Here is a 19,534-nt window from a genome sequence, read left to right as displayed (position 1 = left end):
CAGGAAGAGAGGAGCAGCTCCCTCCTGGTTTGCATCATGTGCTGACTGGGAGTGCTGGGAGCGCTGGGATGGGCTCCCTGTGGGGATGGAGCTCCAAGCTGTGGTCTCCAAGCTGGAGAGTGGGTAGCCAAGGCTGGAAGTGAGGGATAGCCAAGGGTGGAATAAACACAAGCACCTTGTATTTGAGGCAGAACAAGGTACCAGGTTTTCCAGCACTCTTAGAGAATCACGGAACGGTTTGGGTCAGAAGGGATTTTAAGAATCATCTTATTCCATGGGCAGGGACACCTTCCACTAGGCCAGGTTGCTCCAAGCCCCGTCCAGTGTGAGCGTGGAGGTGCTCCGAGGGCTGGAGCCCCTCTGCTCTGGGAGAGCTGGGGGATCCATACCAGAGAAACAGCCAAGGAAATTGAGGGAATGCAGGGAATGCAGCAGCAGGGAAAATTACTAGTGAAAACTGGCCCGCTCCATAGTTTTTGTCTGCTATATGTAAATTCTGACCAGAATTCAAATTCCTCTTCTCCCAGTGCTCCTGGTAAATGCAGTCAGGAGTATCTCAGTAGTAAACACTGAGTACTTCAACTGCCTTTTTGCCTTGCTTATTTTCCCTGCAAAGTCTTCCCTCTTTGTCGAAATTCAGGGAAGAAAAACATCTTCGGGAAGGCTCAATTTTGATTCAGAAGGAGACACTGAGCACAGCCAACAGCATTTTATAGCTCCTTCCACTTTAATTTGGGAAGCAGCCTATTTAAATATGCTAATGGTATGCACAGCCATTGGAACAGAATCCAGGCTATAAACTTCCCACTGAGAGCAGGAAAGCTGCGGCTGCCTCCCGACGTGTTTGCCAACTCCTTTATTAGGAGTTTGCTATCAAATCCTCCTGGACAAAGGTCACAGGAAAAGGAGCTGGAGGTAGCAAGTGGGGTTATTTCCGACATCCCAGGTTATTTGCTGGATTTGTAGCTGGATTCCCTGGCTTTGTGGAGTCGTGGCATAGTTTGGGTTGGAAGGGATTCCATGGACAAGGACACCTTCCCCTATCCCAGGTTGCTCCAAGCCCCGTCCAGCCTGACCTTGGGCACTGCCAGGGATGGGGCAGCCATGGCCTCTCCGGACAACAAGTAAGCCTGACCTGGACTGAGCTTAGAACTGAGCTCAACCTTTCCTTCCCAGCCCGGTTTTTCAGTCATTCCTATGCCCAAGTCCCGCTCCTGTGAGTGGCATCCTCTCCCTAGCAAGGAGAGCCCTGTGATGTAGTTCCTGTCACTCCAGAGGAACTCCGGTAATTCCGGATTAGAGGAGTTATTATCACAGATAGGGGCTTAATGCCGGATCAGACGGAGGCTGGGAAGAGTTTTCCTTTCTACAAGGGAGACGCTCCCTAATTAATGAACTCCAAGGAAATCTATGGAATGCCAAGAGGGCCAAAAGGATCAATATTTGCACTCTGATCAATTTGCTCAAAAGTTGTCTTTATTTTCCCAGCACTTTATAGACAAATCTGTCATGAGCTGCCAAAGTGAGGAGTGTGCCCAGATTTGGCACCCAATTATTTTCCAGGGGTAATTAACAGGGAATTGGAGCTCCCTGGAAGCTGTGGTGGATCCCGGCACCGCCGTACTCCGGATTTGATATAATTTTATCTCCCTGGAAGTGGGAATGAATCTGTTATTTCCATCCACATGTAGTAAACCCTGAGTGGGATCCTTGGAGTAAATCCCTGTCCCAGGAACACAACTGTGGTCAAATCCCCAGTCCACTGCTGGAGCCCTTAATTCTCCTGTGGTCCAAACACTGTGGATTTCCCTGGACTTGTTTTCAAGGGTGCCCAGGAGTGTTGTGGTTGGGTTTATTTTTTGTTGTGGGGTGGAATTTCTGGGAATTGGAGCTGTTGTTAGCATGGACATGCAGGGAGGGAAGTCTGGGAAGGACTTCTGGGAATGGCAGTGAGGATGTAGAGAAGATTGCCCAGAGAAGCTGTGGATACCCCATCCCTGGAAGTGTTCCAGGCCAGGCTGGATGGGCTTGGAGGGATGTGGGGTAGGGGAAGGTGTCCCTGCCCATGGCACAGGGATAGACTGGCATGGACTGTCAGGCCCCTTCCAGCCCAGACCATTCCACGACTCCAGGTATTCCTGTGTATCCCACGCTCCTGGCCAGCTCGGGTTTCTGGGAAGGAAGGTGCTTTGCTCTCAGGAGTAAGTCCTGAGGCTGCCAGGGGTTTTCACACCCACAGCTCTGGATTTACTTCCATGAGGAATGACGACAGGGTACCTGGCTAAATCTCCTTCCATGAGCCTAGCCTGCAGTTTGTGTTCCTGATGGTAAGGTGAGAGAACAGGAAATCCCCCAGGAACATGGCAAATGCAATCCTGGCTCCCGAGGAAGAGTCGGGGATGCAAAGAGGAGACTTTTTACTTAAACCTGGAGAGAAAGTTGGGACCCACTTTGGAAGCAGAGCAGTTAGGAATGGTTGGGGAAGAGACAGTGATTATTGGACTTTGTGACAGGAAGTCATTGAGAATTTCCTGAAAGGAGTCAAAGCCGAGTGGATTTGCATTGTGCTCCGAGGTTTGGGACTGCTGAGATATTTATAGGAAAAATCCAGGAGGTTGTGTGTGGTTTCCATTATCCAGATTTCCCATAAAAAATAAATACACAGTGAACTCGGAGCTGCCTTTGCTGCTTCTGCAGCAAAACTGTCACCCTGGATTGGGCTGGGCTTAAATTTGGGCCGAGTCGTTGATTTACTTCACCCAATTCCTGTTTTTTACAGAATATGAAGTAGGGAAGACCCGCAGAAACTGTGCATTGCTAGAATTTAGGAAAGGGTGTGTGAAGAGGCCCTGCCCGGTTTGGGGCAGAGCACTTGGCCCCACAGCCAGTGATGGAGCTGGGGATGGGAGCTGGCTGGGCTCTCGTATCCCGAATTTCAGCCAGCTCCAGCGTGATCCCTGTGTTCCAAACGGAGAGGTGGAGATGCCTGCATGATTTAGGGGCTTAAATGCTCTGTTGACACTGGGAATGGGAGCCTGGAATGCCTCAGGTCGGATCCAGCGCAGCCAGGGATTTATGATGTGGTTGTAGACAAGCCATTTAGCATGAAGACGTTGACATTTCTGAGGATGCCTAATTCCACGAGGAAATGCTGAAATACGGAGTTTGGGGAGCGATTGAGCAAGCAGCTCCACATTGTTTTGATTCCCTTCTCTTGGGAGAATTGGGGCTGATTCTGATTTTATTTACACAGGAATTAATTAAGAGCGGCTTCACAAAGATTATTCCTTACATTTGGGATGGGGCTTGGAGTGGGCAGGTCATAATTCCCCGAAATTGAGGGGTCAGCTGATCCTATCAATTTAGTTTTCCAGTAAATTTGGGGTTTTTTTATCCAAATCCTTCAAGTTTTGTCCCGGTATGTTTTAACAATTAATCTAAAACATATTAATTCTTGTTAATGCTCCTCTCTACACAATGGCTTTTGTTTGGCTCCCAGTTCTGCTGTGTGGGAACTTCCTTCCAAGCTCCTATTCCCAGCTTGGATTCAGCTGGAGCTGGAAAACCTCGCATCGCCTTCGGGGACTTGGAGTTTGTTTTCCCATCCCAGAGGAATTCCTCTGGTGCTGCACGTCCCGAGCTTCTGAAGCTGCTGAGGGCAGGAACCAGCTCGTGTCTGAGCACCCCAAAGGTGCTCTTACGGATTGAGCGTGGATGGATCCAAGTTATTACGGCATGAAATTCCAGAGGCCAGGCTGGATGGGGCTTGGAGCAGCCTGGGACAGTGAGAGGTGTCCCTGCCCATGGCAGGGTGGAGTGGGATGAGTTGAAGGTCCTTCCACTCCAAACCATTCCAGGATGCGATGAAATCCCAAGCCCACCTCGGAGCTCTGTTGCTGCGTTGTCCTTTCCAGTTGATCCCAGTGTGCACAAAGGCCTGGCCGGGGTTTTGTCAGGATTGATCCGTGCTCGCACGCACAACAGGATATTCCGAGTGCCGGGCAGCGCGCAGCGGAGAGGAAGGAAGTTCCCAAAGCCTCGGAAATGAGGCATGTCCTGCTGTTATTGTGCTCGGAGCCCTGGTCCCAAGGGACACAACAAGCCCATCCTGGGGCCTCGGCCTGGCACAGCAGGGCTTGACTTCGGTTTTATTCGGGTTGGGTTTGGGATTGTTCCAGTCGGGTTTGTAAACACTGCTCGGATTCCATCTGCAGCACCAGGAGGAAAACATGGCAAAGTCAGGGAATTCTGCTTTATGCAGTTTGGATGGGATCATGGAATGGTTTGGGATGGGGCGATCTTAAAGCTCAGCTTTAAGAGCCATGGGCAGGGGCAGCTCCCGCTATCCCAGGTTGCTCCAAGTCCTGTCCAGCCTGGCCTTGGACACTTCAGGGATCTGGAGTTCAAACACCTTGCCGTGGGATATCTCCAGCACCTGGGGTAACAGGGTCGTCTCCTTCCCAGGAAAGTGGGAGGGGAAGGGAACAGCCACCCCCTGCACACGCCAGGGGGGTCCCTGCCTTACAGAAACTGAGATTGAGGTCACCTCAGGTACATCCCGCAGCCAGGGATCCCTCAGTCTGGGAACAGTGAGTCAGCTCTTCCCATTCCCAACGCTGGTTTGCGTTTCCTTGCCGTGCTTTTTTTTCTGGTAGCTGAAGGGATTCCAGGATTAAACACTCCTTCATGGCAGTGAAATAAAGTCGACTTTAAAGATCCATATCCTAAATAGAAGGCTTCCCGTTGGCACGGTGATGGATCTCTCCAGCAGGTTTTAAAGCCACTGGATTAGCACTGGTGCTAAAGAATAGCCTGGGAAAAAGAAAAGGGGAGGTTAAAGGGTATCCAAAGTCTCTCGCTCATGTTTATAGCACAGTTTTATGACTGAAGGTAAGACAGATCGCTGGGCATTCCTCCAAATCCCTGGCAGTTCTCCCTTTGCAAGGCACTAATATTGGGATTAGCAGGGTGTTTGAAAGCCATTACCTTTCCTCACCTTCCTAATTGCTGGTTCTTCCGGGAGAGCACGGGAAACTCCGGGCTCATAAAGGAGCCTCCTTATGCAGCGTGTGCAGAGCTGGATTTTGGTGTCTGGTGGATTTATTGGAAGCTTTGTGTGCACAGTTTTTAGGGGCTGGATATAAATTTAGAGGATCTTTGGTTATTTAATCATGTTTAGGGTCGCAGGTAGTGCCTGAAGGGGCTCCAGGAGAGCTGCAGAGGGACTTAGGACAAGGCATTGAGGGACAGGACACAGGGAATGGCTTCCCAGTGCCAGAGGGCAGGGCTGGATGGGATATTGGGAAGGAATGCCTGGCTGGGAGGGTGGGGAGGCTTCCTGTTCCCAGCTGTTTTCCTGGGCTGAGCTGGGGTTCAGCCGAAGAGGAGGCTGCTTCTAAGGGGTTTTAATCTGCCAAGTGTTCCCTGGGTTTCTTTTGCTCTGGTCAGATTTGCTCCCTTCAGGTCATTGCCAACCCATCCTGCCCTTTGCCGCGGGTTGGAGTTGCTCCTCCGAGGAACAAACGGGGCGTGATAAAAAAAGCCTTTCAGGAAGCACAAAGAAACCACAATTTATTGTGGGGTTTGATTTTTAGAGGCAAGCCCTGAATAAATTAAGTGGAGGGCCAGAGATTTGTAGTACTTCAGCATTAACACTGAGATTCCTGCGTTGCACTGTAGGGTCCTGGAATGATTTGGGTGAGAAGGACCCTAAGGATCATCCCATTGCACCCCTCCAGGGACACTTCCACTAGCCCAGCTTGCTCCACGCCCTCTCCAACACTTCCAGGGATGGAGAGTCCGCAGCTTTAGTTGCACATGTGAATAAAAACTGGTCTTAGATTTCTGGCCTAGATTAAAACTGCTTTATTTGGGGATAGAAGTGACTAAAGACTGGAATAAAATAGCACTGGGGATAGAAAAAACCCCTTCCAGCTGCTCCCATGCTGTTCGTCCCTTTTCATTAAACCCATCTCTCTTTGTTTACTCGCTTCTAAACACTGATAATTAAAATAAATTGGGCCTCTCCACGGCTCCAGCTCCGTACGTGGACTTGTGGAAATCCCCTCAAATGCTGCCAACGCCTTGGTGGGAGAGGGACCTGCCCTTTCCACAGGGATGCCTGGAGGGACAGGACACAGGGAATGGCTTCCCAGTGCCAGAGGGCAGGGCTGGATGGGAGATTGGGAAGGAATTGTTCCCTGGAAGGGTGGGCAGGCCCTGGCACAGGGTGCCCCGTCAGGGGACAGTGGAAGGTGTCCCTGCCCGTGGCAGGGGCTGGGATGAGAGAATCCTTAAGATCCTTTCCAATCCAAACTGTTCAGGATTTTATTGAGGGAAACTGAGTAATGGATTTAAGCTCTTGCCCAGGTTGGAATTGGTGTGGTGGCCTTGTCCACCCCCAGTGCTGCCTCTGCATGTTCCTGGCCATCCTGATGCTTTTCATGGTGGAAATCTGCCCTCTCCTTTTCCAGCTGGACAGGGAGGGAGTGGAGATCCAGGCCAGAGTCCCTGAAGTGCCCCGAAAGCGAAAGCAGGAGGGGGCAGAGCCCCTCGTTCCTTGGAATGGGAAAGCTTTCCCTGCCATATGTTTTGAATGGAGCTGCTGTCCCAAATGCCAAGACGTGTTGAAGGATAGCTGGGTGTTTGGGGATGAGTGTCCCATATTTACAGCTCTCCAAGTTGCATTGTTGTTGAAAGTCTGCTGTGGGCTGTAAATATGTTCTGGAGCTCGGTAAAAATATCCCAATTACCATATTCCGAAGGACAACAATTGCCATGCTTGGATGCCTTCGGAAGCAGCCCAGGCTGTAAACAGGATGTGCTGGGCCCCGGTCGCCCGCGTTCTGCCTCCGTGGCCGTCACAGGGAGCTCAGCAGCTTCCACAGAAATCCTTCGATCCTCTGGATCCACACTTTGGGAAGCTCTTCGGAGCTGCCCTCAGAGCTTTGGGGTGGGGCCAGGGCTGGGTTTGCTCAGCAGAGGGGAGGAAGGTTGGGAGTTCCCCCCGGGCTCTGCAGGAAAGCCCCTCTGATTCAGAATGCACCCCTCGGGGGCAGAGGGCGGCTGAAGAGGAACTGTCTCCAGACGGGTGGGTGGAAAGTTTCCACCCCTTGAGCTCGGGCTTGGTTTGCACTGTCGGGGTGAGTGACAGGGACAAATATTCCAGCGGGGTCCTACAGCACATTCTGGGAGATGTGGCTGAGTTTATCCTTCCTTGGTGCAGGGATGTCATTTATTCCTTTCAGAAGACACTCCTAAGGATAATTTAGTTCTTAATGACCCATTGGTTGAAAAAGTACAGAATGTGCTCCAAACATCTTGGAGAAAGCCAGGGCCTTTTCCCAGCTGGAATTCCAGCGGCGTTCTCTGATTTAGGATGATGATTTGAGGGATGATCTAAAGCCAGTGGGTTTCCAGTAAGGTGCCCAAACTTGTCCTTAGTGTAGGCATGGGCCTCGTGTCCAGCCAGGAGGGTGAGACACAGAAGCATTTCCATCTTCCCCTTCCAGGTGGTTCCTTAGGATGTTCAGTTTTAATGAGTTCCCTCAGCAAGGAATTGCTGCCTTCTCAGGAACAGGCTGGAGCTCTGGAAGTTTCTCCGGAGCATATGGGCAGGTTGAAAGGGAGCAGATGCTGCAGGGGCAAAGGGCAGAGCTCAGAGGTAGGAGATGAAGAAGCCTTGAAGGGCCCCTCGCTCCGTGAGTTTTCCACACAAAATCAAGTGCCGGCATTACGGAAACCATCCCTGGCAGAGGCTTCAAGGGCTGCAGTCGTGGCTCAGCTGTTCTCCGGAGAGGGGAAGTTTTCCTCAAGTGCCAGGGAGTTTCTCAGGCTTCCATTATGAGTGAGTGCAGTGGAGTTGTGGAGTTAAGAGTCCAGGGAAAAGGCCCCAGAGTCTGGATCTGGGGAAGCTGGACCCAGGGAAGGGCAGGGAGCAGCTGCGCAGGTGTTGAAGCCGGAAGAGGTTTTGTGGCTACATTTGGATCTAACCTTGGACCAGGCTGTGGATGTCCTTGCATCCCTGGAGGTGTCCAAGGCCAGGCTGGCCAGCGCTCGGATAACCTGCTCTGGTGGGAGGTGTGCCATGGCAAGGGGTGGAGTGGGATGATCCCGAAGATCCCTGCCAACCCAAACCATTCTGGGGTTGATGGTTCTGTTTGGTATTCGCTGTTAGCCTGTAAGAAGAGCAGAAGCCCTCGAGGAAAGGAGTGAAATCCCAATGAACTCCTGAGGCTAGGAGGTTCCCTTGGTGATTCCTTAGGGAAGGAGTGGGTGGCAGAGGCACCGTGTCCCTGTTGGTGGCTGGGTGCCCGGGACAGCTCCTCCCCAGGGAGCGCAGCTCTGGCCAGCCCTACCTGCGGCCAGCTCCGTGTGTATCCCGAGGAAAGGAATCCTTTTCTCCCGGCTCTGACGGGTGGGAGCGCTTTGTGTATCCCACGGTGATGAATTAATCCGTGTTCCCCGTGCTCGCGCGGAGCGGGATGAATTCATTTGGCATTCATGGGCATGTCAGGCTTTTTTTATCCTCGTTTCAGCTTTTCTATTACAAAGCACAATTAGCTGGGAGACACTTGGAGCGTTCCTCATCCCAGTCAGATGTCACCCGCACCCGCTCCCAGGGCTGCGTGTTCCCATTCCAGTCTTCGGTTCCTTTTCTGGAGAAGGCTGGGGGCAGCAGGGAATTCTCACTTAGTACAGCACTGGGTTTAGAGGTGGCCATTCCCCTTCTCCTTCCCTCTTCCTTCCCTCTTCCTCCTCTCCATGCCTGATCCAACTCTGAGGGTGTAAGTTGCTTTTCCATGGGTATCCATAAATCTCTGCGGCTTTGCAGGAGCAGCTCCAAAGGGTGGGATTCATTCCCTCAGAGATTCAGGGAAGCCTGAAGAGCTTTAGGGAAACTTTGGGGGAGAAGAATAGGGATTCTTTTGTTGCTGTTGGAAAAGCCCTCTGAGACCATGGAGGGGCACCAGCACTGCCCCGTGTCCCCAAGTGCCACATCCACATGGATTTAAATCCCTCCAGGAATGGGGGCTCCACCCCTGCCGGGGTAGGATAGCCCTTTCCATGAGGAAATGTTCCCTCATATCCAGCCTGACTCTCCCCTGGCACAGCTCAAAGCCCTTCCCTCTCAACCTGTCCCTGTTTGCTGGGGGCAGAGCCCAGTCCCCAGCTGGTTCCGCTGTCCTCTCAGGGAGTTGTGGAGAGCGAGGGAACAAACAGGAGAGAGGAATATGGCATTATTCCAAGTTGGAATTCTGTGGTAAAATGATTTTCTCTTCCACATCCCAGGAGTGTTTTGTTTGTAGCATCACCCCAGTGTTTTGTAGCATCTCCCAGAACATTCCAGCTGCCTTCTGATGTTCCTTGGAAAGCTCCTGTTTTCATAGGCTCCCCAAATGACAGAAATTTGGGAATTTATTTATGCTGAAGCTTGGTGCAGATTTCTCCCAGTGAGGGAACAAAACAAGGCTAAAATAAGAAAGTCCCCTTTGACTCCTGGGGTCAGGAGCCCTCCCAGGGCATCCCAGTGTTCCACACCAGCAATCACTGGATGCTTCGGGCTGGAAGGGTTTCTAGGGAGCAGGCACAGCTCCCACTATTCCAGGTTGCTCCAAGCCCATCCAGCGTGGCCTCGGACACTTCCAGGAGCAGCCCCAGCCTCATGCAGAGAGCCAGGAGGCGCGCTCTGGCCTTGGGGAGTTTTTAGCGGATTAAAGGCTGGGATGAGGGCATGGAGCAGAGCTGGGAGAGCTGCGTCCGTGCACACAAAGTCTATGTCCTGGAAAATAGCCGTGTTTGGCTCCCGGGACAATGTGGGGAATTATGAGCTCACCCCCCAGCAGCACAATGGAATTCTTTGTTGGGAATATGACATTGGGAACAGTTCAGGTTTGTTTACGCTGCTGGTGTTGCAGAGTGGTGTCTCCAACTCTCCATGGATATTTGTGGAAGCTTTGGAAATTCAGGCAGAAAATGAAATGCCTGTTTGATTCCAGAAATGAATTTTCCAAGTATTGGAGGCCTTCATGCCGTCCTTCTTCCACATCACCTCCCTGCCTGTTGTTTTGGGCTTTTCTTCTCATGTCCTGATGATATTTAGAGCAAAACCTTCAAAAAAAGATGGGATCAATGGATGTGCATTTTAAATTTTCCAGTCCTTTAGCTTATCAAATATCCAGGTTTCTTCTTCCCTTGATCTTCCTCTTTAATCCTTCTTCTGTATTTTGTTGAGCTCGGTTTTTTCATGTAGTTTTTCAGCCTAATACTCGGATAAATCCAAGCTCTTTTGAAGAGCAAAACAGCAGGAAAGGTCTCAATCCACCAACCAGGCGTGTTGAAGTTAATTGGGATTAGCAGGCCTGGTGTAAGGTGTTTTGGGAAGCAGCAATCCCAAAGTGGCTGTTTATCATGTTGGAATATGATAATAATCGGCAGTCCCGGATGTCTCCCCACCCTCCCTGGTTTGGACACAATTCCTGCAAATCCCATGGCCTTTCTTAGGCTCACCTTGTTCCAGGTTGCCCACAGAAGCTGTGGCTGCCCCGTTCCAGGTTGGGTGGGGCTTGGAGTGGCCTGGCGGAATGGAAAGTATGGAATGGGATGATCCTTAGGTCCCTCCTAATGATTGGCTGATCCTGTAAATCCCACTTGATTTATCACATATTTCCTGAGGAGAATTCCCAAACCTGCCCATGACAATTGCTGATGGGAATATCCCAGTGCTTAAATTTCCAGGAGCCGGTGGCGGAAGCGTTGGAGTTTGTTGGGATAAATCCAGGTCCGAGAGTAAGGCACCAGGGAATTTTTGCCTTGACTTTGGTGTCATTGGGGTTTCACTGCCTTAAAGTAATCCAGCCCTGGAGAGGCCGTAAGAAATTCCTGGAATGAGGCTTAGGAGCTTCCAAACCTTCCGGATCACATCCATTTCCATGGGTAGGGAACCTTCCACCAAACCAGGGGCCCTGGAAGGTCTCTCCCGACCTTGACAGCGATTCCATGACCTTGTGAAGTTCTCAGTATCCCAGCGGAAAATTTAGGAGGTTGCAAAACTCCCGCTTTTTCCTCCAGCTGGAGCTTGCTTTGTTCTGGATCTGTGTTTCCACCTTCTTTCCCTCTGGAGCTCAGCTAAAGTCGGAGTGGTCGGAAACAACAACTCCATGTTGGGCTCCGATGGAGGAATTAGATAATCCGGGTTCCTGAAGGGGGCTGGATCTTGGGGCTTTTCTCGGGAAGCATTAAAACTGGAGCCGCCTTCTCTGCCGATCCCCAAAGATTGTTTTAATGAGAACTAAAGGGCCTTTTTCCAATTACCAGGGAATAACTGGATTAAGTTCCTGGGTTATGTCAACCTGCTTGGATTTGATTAGGGAGAAAGAAATGGATTTATCCGTCAGGCTTACTTCATTAAGGCTCCTCATTGATGCTTCGCAGAGGGTCGGGAGCAGTTGGCACTTTTCGGGTGGAATACCAGGAAAATTGGGAGGCGGCTGGGATGCAACTCCAGCACAAGTCGCGGCTCGTCCCTTTCTGCAGGAGGGCAGGGATCCGTGGGCTACTGGGAGGGAATCCCTCCCTCTGAGGGTGGTGCCGCTGGCACAGCTTCCCAGAGAAGCTGTGGCTGCCCCATTCCTGGCTGTGTTCCCGCTTGGAGCACCCGGCTCTGGTGGAAGGTGTCCCTGCCCATGCTGGCAGTGTGCTTGGATAATCCCTGAAATCCCGTCCAGCCCCACCCACTCCATGAGTCTGTGATTTCTTTCCTTGGAGTGTCACTGAGAACGGACACTAGGGCCGTGTTCCCGAGGGCTGAGCCCTCCTGCTCCCTGCCGGATTTTGGGAGCCCTGCTCCGGCCTGGGACGCTGCCCATCGGAATCAATGGGGTAATATCCCGTGATTTGGAGCAGGAGACGGATCGGGGCTCCCCAGAGTTAATTGCCTGTTACATAACACAACTGATTTTTAAAAATCTGCCTAATTAACCTAATGGAATGGTTGATCGGATCTGTCAGGTAAATGATCCACAGTTTCTTTCCCTTTTTTTTTTCCTGGAGCTTAATTAAATATTTACCTCCGAGTGTCTCGTGCTATTAACGTGTTCATCTGTTATGGAGAGAATAGAATTCCTAATTGGGGGAAAGAATTAAACTCCGCAAATGTGTCGGGTTTGGAATCTTGGAAATCGCCCGGATTCAGTGGCAGCACCCAGATTTTAAGTGCTCATGACCTGCTCGGTTCCTCCAGCTGGAATTCCCACTGATCCTCACACCTGGGTGGGTTTACCATGGCCAAAGCGTGGGTTTAAGCAGTGTGGCCCAGTCCATCAGTGTTTGCCCAGGGAAGCGTTCCAGGCCAGGTGGGGCAGGGCTTGGAGCAACCTGGGATAGCGGAAGGCATCCCTGTGGCAGGGGATGGAAGTGCTTGGTCCTTAAAATCCCTTCCATCCCACAGCGTTCAGTGGGAAGCAGAGACGGAGCATTGGGAATGGCAATTCCCAATTCCCTGTTGTAGGCAGGGATGTGGCCCAGCCCTCCTGCATTCCTTGGGTGATGCTGGCGGGTAAAACACACATCCTGTACTTTCCCTTCCGCCTTCGTGCTGTCTGAAGTGTTTGTCGATCCCTGTTTTCTGCTGGAGACTTGGGAAGGATGGGAGCTGTTTCACTGAAGTCACTTTGGAGCCAGGAAGGAATTTCGCTGCTCAGACCTCAGCATTCCTGAGGGTCCGGCTCCTTCCCGCCGTGAATTTCAATGAGTTCATTTAAGCCGGGGGTCAGGAGCCACTTCCTGGCCTCGGCTCCTCGTGCCTGGCTCTTAATTAAAGGCACCGGGAGATTAATTTGAAGCGTTAATTTCCCAGTGCCCTCACAAAAGGCGGGAATGATTTCCACCAAGCCTAAAGAACTTTTTTGTCCCCAGATGTAGAAGACAGAACTAGCTCAGGGTCCTGGGGGAATGCAGGACATCCGAGTCCATCCCGGGTAAGTAGAATCTAATCTTTATCCCCCAGCCACGCTTCCTGCAGATGGAAACGTGCGATCCTCGGCTGAGCCGGCCGCGGAGCATGCGGAAAAGCCGGCCTGGGAAGTTGGATTCTCATTAAAGTGGCTTCTTTTCATGTTTTAATATTTTAATATTCAAACCTGAGCCTGGCAGTGCGTTTGGCTCCGTGGGAAGCTGGGCGAGGGGGCCGTGGCCCTGCCCGCAGAATGGCGTTGGAATGAGCTGATCCATAAGGTCCCTTCCAACCCAAAGCATTCCATGATTCCATGATTTCTATGAATATTAATTAACCGTTATTGCTGGGATCTATCAGCTCCCCACCCCAAAGGGGAGCAGAGGCTGCTCCCCAGTCTTTCACTCTCTGCAGCTGGATTTGTAGGGGTTTTTCGGGAGGGGAGGTATTCCCAAGTCTGAGGAGAGAGGGCCAGCGCCCATCCCCGTGCTGGGGCTTGCATTCCATGACCAAGCTGGAGAGGGGATACCAAGGCTGTCACCGGAGCAGCCGCATCCCTGCCCTTCCCGCCTCGGCCACTGCGCTGTGGGGTTCAAACCCTGCTCCTCGGCCGTGGCTGGAATTTGGGGCATTTTGGCACATCCCCCTGAGTGTTGGGCTATCCAAGCTCCAGCCCAGCCCACCTCTGCTCCAGGCTGGGAATGGGGCACGGCATCTCCCGTGCTCCTCGTGCAGGAGCGGAATTCCCTGTGGGAATGCAGCTTCCGAGCCGCTCTCCGGCTCGATGGTTGCTGGGATTTGTGAGACAGCTGGGCCCAGTCAGTTCAATTGTGCCTGTGGACAGTTATCCACATTTTTTCGACACCTTGGGATTGGGATGCCTTGGTGGGAAGAGCAGCTATTTCCAGCAGCGCAGCTGGATCCTCGCGAGCCACTGCCAGCCCGAAGCAGCTCCGTGGAAGCAGCCCCACTTCCCAGCCGGAGCATCCCAGCTCTGCCCTTCCTCCAGGCTGCCCGTGGCTCACGGATTATTCCCTGTTTATTCCCTACAAACACATGGAATATTCCTAGGTCGGGCAAAAAGTGCCTTCCTTCCTCGTGCCCTTATTTACATTTGTTTCAATTGCTTCCTAATTGTTTCCCAATTAACTTGGAAGGATCAGGACTCCGGCAGCTCCAGGCCCTGGAATGGCGAGGAAGAGCAGGATCCCCGTCTTCATCCCCTCCTCATCCTCAGTCTGTGTCCTTCCCCTCACGGCAGCCGAAGGGGATCCCTTATTTCCCCCATCCCTGCCTCCGAGGAAGGAATCCCACCACCTTTTCTTCTTCCATGCTGCTTTGCATCCCTGACGTCATTCCCGCTTCCATCTGTCAGTTTGATTTTCCTGCCCTTTTTTTTCCCCTTGACACTTGTATTGCTTCCGAGGGAAAAATGTTTTGAAAAGGAAATTGGGAATTGGCACACACCGATTATTTCTGCCTCCAAACCCCTGAATGAAGTTGGGAGATAGAAAGAAAAGGAGCACGAGCCTGGGAAGGATTCGGGAATTTGAATCGAGGCTGGGCATTAAGTCGCGGAATTATTCCGCAAACAGCCTGACCTTGCTTTCTCCTGCTGGAATGGAATTTCCACAGCGGGAGACTTGGTTCCTCCGGAGCCTTTCTTCCGTGTTCTAAGCAGGAAGACTCTTCGGAGAGGGCTTTATGCTGATTTGCCCCACACAGAATTTCAGGAACACCATCCCAGGCCTCCAGTCAGGGCTCTCTTTCTGATGAACTGGATGTTAGAAACAGCACAGAAAGTGCTCCGGAATGTGTCATTCCACCAGTCGGCAGGAAAAAAATTCAAGGGAATGATGTTCCTTAGAGCAGCCTTCAAATGGAGTAGGGAATTGTGGACTCCCGGTTGGGGAGATGCTGTTCCAAGGTGTAAAACTGTGTTTTTTCCCGATTTCTCGGCAGAACTATGGAGATGGGACTCACTATGACCACATGGCGAGCAGAGACCTCGGCTCACACGACAATCTCTCTCCTCCCTTTGTCAATTCCAGAATACAAAGTAAGAACATGGAATTTCCTCCCTTACTGGGGTGGGGGAAGTGGGATCAATGGACGAGAAATCAAATCAGGGGGGCTTCAAGCACTCAGCCTCATTCTTGGGTCTTGGCATGAGGGTGGGAACAGGGATGTGGTTTAATTTTCCATTTTTTAAGGTATGAAAACTGTGCTGTGATGGTGTTTATTATTTTCCCTCCATTGATTTTATCAATAGTTGATATCTGTAACCGTGTTTCCCTGCTGGGTCTGTGATGCAAAATGAGGTTTGACTTTTTCCTTGGACACACTCAGAGCGGGGTTTTTAAAGCAGGACAAGCTTTTTGAAATCCTGATAAATAAATCCCAAAGGGAACAGAGAGAGAGGTGGTGGGGGACACTGGGAATGTTGTGTGGAGTGGGAGGGATCGTGCCTGGAGCTGTCCGAGGAACTCAGGGCTGGTGACACGGTGGGGATCGGCCAGCAGCTGCACCGATGATCCTGGAGATCTTTCCCAACTGGAATGATCCTGGGATTCTGCGCTAAAAGGTTTGGACACCCCGTGATTATTTATGAGGGAGCCATCGCTGTGTTCTTTAATTAAGGCTGATTAATGAGTTTGATTAAAGTAAATAAATGATGTCAAAATACTGGTCGTGCTCAGGCTGGGCCAAGATCCCGCCCGTGCTCCATCCATGAGCGAACCAAACGCTTCCCTTTAAAGCCTTGAGCCTGCTCCAAGAGAAACACGGAGCTGTGGCTGCGATACATCATTCCTCAGCTCTAATACACATCCCTCATCCCCAAATATTGGGAAATAGTTGGGAGTTGTTGGATGGTGTTGGAGCTTGTAGCCGTCCGTGCGGGTTCCCAGCCAAAGCACGGTTACGGCACTTTGTGAAAGGCTCGGGAGAAGCCAAGGAAAGCCTGGAAATTTCAGCACTCCCTCCTGCACTCACGCCACGGGGCCCAGGGGAAACCGCGGCTGCTTCCCAGTGCAGCCTTTAACTGGAGTCTGGGGAGCTGGGAAGGGTCTCTCCCTCTTCTCCCTGCCCCTGCGTTCCAGAGAAACCTCGCTCCTGCTTTTGCCAGCTCTAAGGAAAACACCCTTTCCCCTCGGTTTAAGAAATAATGGTTTCATAAAAGCACAGCTGGAGGCACCTGGGCTAGGTAACAAGGATGCAGGTTCCCGAAGTTCCTGATGAGGAGCTGGGGAAGCCCCTGCTGTTTCTTCAGGGTCCTGCTCCATGCCCTCGGAGGGCTTTTCCCAGTGGGATGGGTGCACATATCCCTCCTGCTCCAGCAGCACCCAGGGCCTGGGCTGGGGATCGTGATGCCTTCTGGGAATGGGGATGGGAATGGGAAGCTGTGAGCAGCCCCGGGCAGGACGCTGTGGTTCCGGGATGGTGTGTGGGAGCGTTGCCGTGCGCCGCTCGTGTCGGAATCTGGGATTTTGGGAGGAATCTAAACACTGCAGTGAGGGACGCTGCGCAGGGCCCTTTGCTCAGACGAGGCTGCCGGCTCCGACTCCGCTTATTCCAACTGCTTTTCATCATTTCCCTTTTCCTGGCACCGCTCCGGGCTCTCCCAGGGAAGGGTCCCTGTACATCGGGGTGTTGGGGTTTGGCACTGGCAGAGCCGCGCTGCCGTTTCCTTCCCACCCTCCTCCTTCTGGTCCAGAGCCTGACAGTCATCCTGCTTGAACTGGTTTATACTGGTGTGTTCTCTTGGCTTAGATGGACTTGCTCCCGATGGGAAGTGATGGGTACGGGATCATGGAATTATTAGGGCTGGAAAAGAGACCACTGAGCCCAGCCAAGGCCACCACTCATCCATGCCCCAGCTCCAGATGTGCTGGTGCTTCCCACTGCCACTCCCGTTCCCAGGTGTCCTCTTTGGGAGTGACCTTATCCTGCTAAATCCTCTTCCCACAAGGAGGAATTTCTTTTAAACTCTCACGGAGCGTTTTCCTGCAAGGAGCAGCTCCGGGAGCATTGGGACAATGCTCTCAGGCACAGGCTGGCGTTGTTGGGATTGCCCTGTGCAGGGCCTGGAGCTGGACTGGATGATCCCCGTGGATCCCTTCCAAGTCAGCAGATTCCACGATTCTATCATTAGATGTGGGTTCTGGGTGCCACTGATTTATGGGGTGACCTTTGGAGCTCCTCTGGGAATACTCTGCCGTGGTTGTTGTGGTCACAGTGGGACAGCTGCCGGTTCTTTAGAATTCCATCCCTCCCCTCGCTTTGCCGAGCAGGAATATTTAGGTTTGTGCTTCCAAGTGCTCCGAACAACCCCAAACTCCACCCAGTGTTCCTTGGCTGCTCCGTGCCTGTGCCCATTTTTAATGGGATTTTCCCCGTCTCGGTCGGAACATCGCCGCGGCCGATGCTTTTCATCCCGGCAGCTTTGATTCCGTTCCCGTTGTTATGAGGAGAACTGGAATTTTTTGCAGATTAGTGAAGTTTACCCAACACAGCATTAAAAGGCCTCGCTTTCAATTGCTAAACTGTAAACATTTGGGATGAAATTTTCCATGCTGTGGATCTGACTCAGCCCGCTCCGTATTTTTTTAACCTTCTGCAGGAATGATTTCAACATTTCCTCAAATGGGATTACATTGCAGCCTGGCAGATTCGGCATTTTCTCCCTCAGTGTCTGGCACGGCGGGAACATTAATTCCTTTTCACACCACCTCTGTTATGGCAGGTGGCTTCGCTTCCCGCTCTGCAGCTGGGAAAGGGGCACAGGGAACCTGGAGGGAAACGGCCCAAACTGTCCAGGAATGTCAGGGATGGGGCTTGGAGCAGCCTTGTGCTGCCTTCTGAGTCGTGCAATCATGGAATGGTTTGGGATGGAAGGGATTTTAAGGATCATTTCATGCCCACCCCTGCCATGGGCAGGGACACCTTCCACTGTCCCAGGCTGCTCCAAGCCCCATCCAGCCTGGCCTTGGACACTGCCAGGGACTCTCCATCCTTGGAGGTATTCCAAACCCAAACCCCACATGATCTCCTGGAGCCTTGAAAGATGCTTAAAAACGCTTTGTAGGAGCCACAAAGGCGGAGATGGAAAAATTCCCGTTCCCAATCAAGAGTTAATGGATTTGTAAGTGCTGCCAGTCAGGATTCCGAGCTCAGCATTCAACTGCGGTCCCGGAGAAAAGAAATGACAAGGACATCTCCATTTCTTTGGGAAGCAGCAGCAGATGTATAAATAGAAACTGTCGACTGTGGCAATTCATGTGCAGGAGCGAAGCCTTGAAATATGAGTTTGTCCTACAGACTTTTCAGGGAAGTTTACATTCCTTGGGATTTGTACTTAAACAAGCGTTTTTAAGGAGTTATTTTGTGTGACAGCCTGCAGTTGGCGTCTCTGGAGGCAGAAGGAGCGGCCTCCGGCCCTTAATCCTGGGCTCCTGCCCTAATCCTGGGCTCCTGCCGTGATCCCAGACTCCTGCCATGATCCCAGACTCCTGCCCTAATCCTGGGCTCCTGCCCATAATCCCAGGCTCCTGTCCATAATCCCAGGCTCCTGCCCATAATCCTGGGCTCCTGTCCATAATCCTGGGCTCCTGTCCATAATCCCAGGCTCCTGCCATGATCCCAGGCTCCTGCCCATAATCCCAGACTCCTGCGTTGATCCCAGACTCCTGCCCATAATCCCAGACTCCTGCGTTGATCCCAGACTCCTGCCCATAATCCCAGGCTCCTGCCATGATCCCAGGCTCCTGCCCATAATCCCAGGCTCCTGTGTTGATCCCAGACTCCTGCCCATAATCCCAGGCTCCTGCGTTGATCCCAGGCTCCTGCCCATAATCCCAGGCTCCTGCGTTGATCCCAGACTCCTGCCCATAATCCCAGGCTCCTGCCATGATCCCAGGCTCCTGCCCATAATCCCAGGCTCCTGTGTTGATCCCAGACTCCTGCCCATAATCCCAGACTCCTGCCTGTAGCCCGGCTCTGCCTTCTCAGCGACCCAGAAATGCTCTGATTTCTAGGCTCCAGTGCTCTCTCCAGGCTCCAGTGCTCTCTCTAGGCTCCAGTGCTCTCTCCAGGCTCCAATGTCTCTATCTCCTGCGTAGGGAAGCAGCTTTCCCAGTAAAATCCAGCAGTTAACAAGCTCCTGCCTTTTCCAGGGATTATTGGAGCTTGGCTTTCCTAGGAGCTTTTGTTGCTGTTCTCCAGCTGAGCTGAGGCTGGGGGCAGAGGGAATTTTGAGCTCCCAACTGTTTGGGTATTGAGAGAAACCTGGAAGTGACTTCCTGAAAATATTCCTGAAGAGCAAAGGACTCCATTTGTAGATCTATTGCATTTGGGAAGTGGGAAGGGGTTGGAATAAGATGAACTTTTAAAGTCCCTTCCAACAAAAATAGTTCCACGATCCGAAAGAACGACTTAAAAAAAAGGCAACACAAAAAATGCAAACCAAGTTAAAAGCACTCCCAAAAGGAGGGTTTAGAAATGAATTCCTGCCTTTTGGGGTTTTCTGGCTGGAGTTGTTGTGGCTGCAGTGGCTGCAGCCCCTTAATGACTGTGCATCACCTC

At 51.9% G+C, this 19,534-nt stretch overlaps 1 protein-coding gene across 1 annotated transcript in view; it reads left to right on the top strand.

The window, feature by feature from the left end:
* The window catches only part of TCF4 (transcription factor 4), a 130,186-nt gene that overhangs the window by 23,260 nt on the left and 87,392 nt on the right, over positions 1-19,534 (top strand). The window contains exons 3-4 of the mRNA XM_017739860.1: positions 12,916-12,977; positions 14,915-15,011. Of these exons, the coding sequence (XP_017595349.1) occupies positions 12,916-12,977; positions 14,915-15,011 (159 nt within the window). The remainder of the gene's footprint in view (positions 1-12,915; positions 12,978-14,914; positions 15,012-19,534) is intronic.

Source organism: Corvus brachyrhynchos, unplaced genomic scaffold (assembly GCF_000691975.1).
Source record: "Corvus brachyrhynchos isolate BGI_N302 unplaced genomic scaffold, ASM69197v1 scaffold297, whole genome shotgun sequence".
NCBI lineage: Eukaryota > Metazoa > Chordata > Aves > Passeriformes > Corvidae > Corvus > Corvus brachyrhynchos.
The sequence above is the reverse complement of the archived record's forward strand: the minus strand, read 5'-3'. Positions and strand labels throughout refer to the sequence as shown.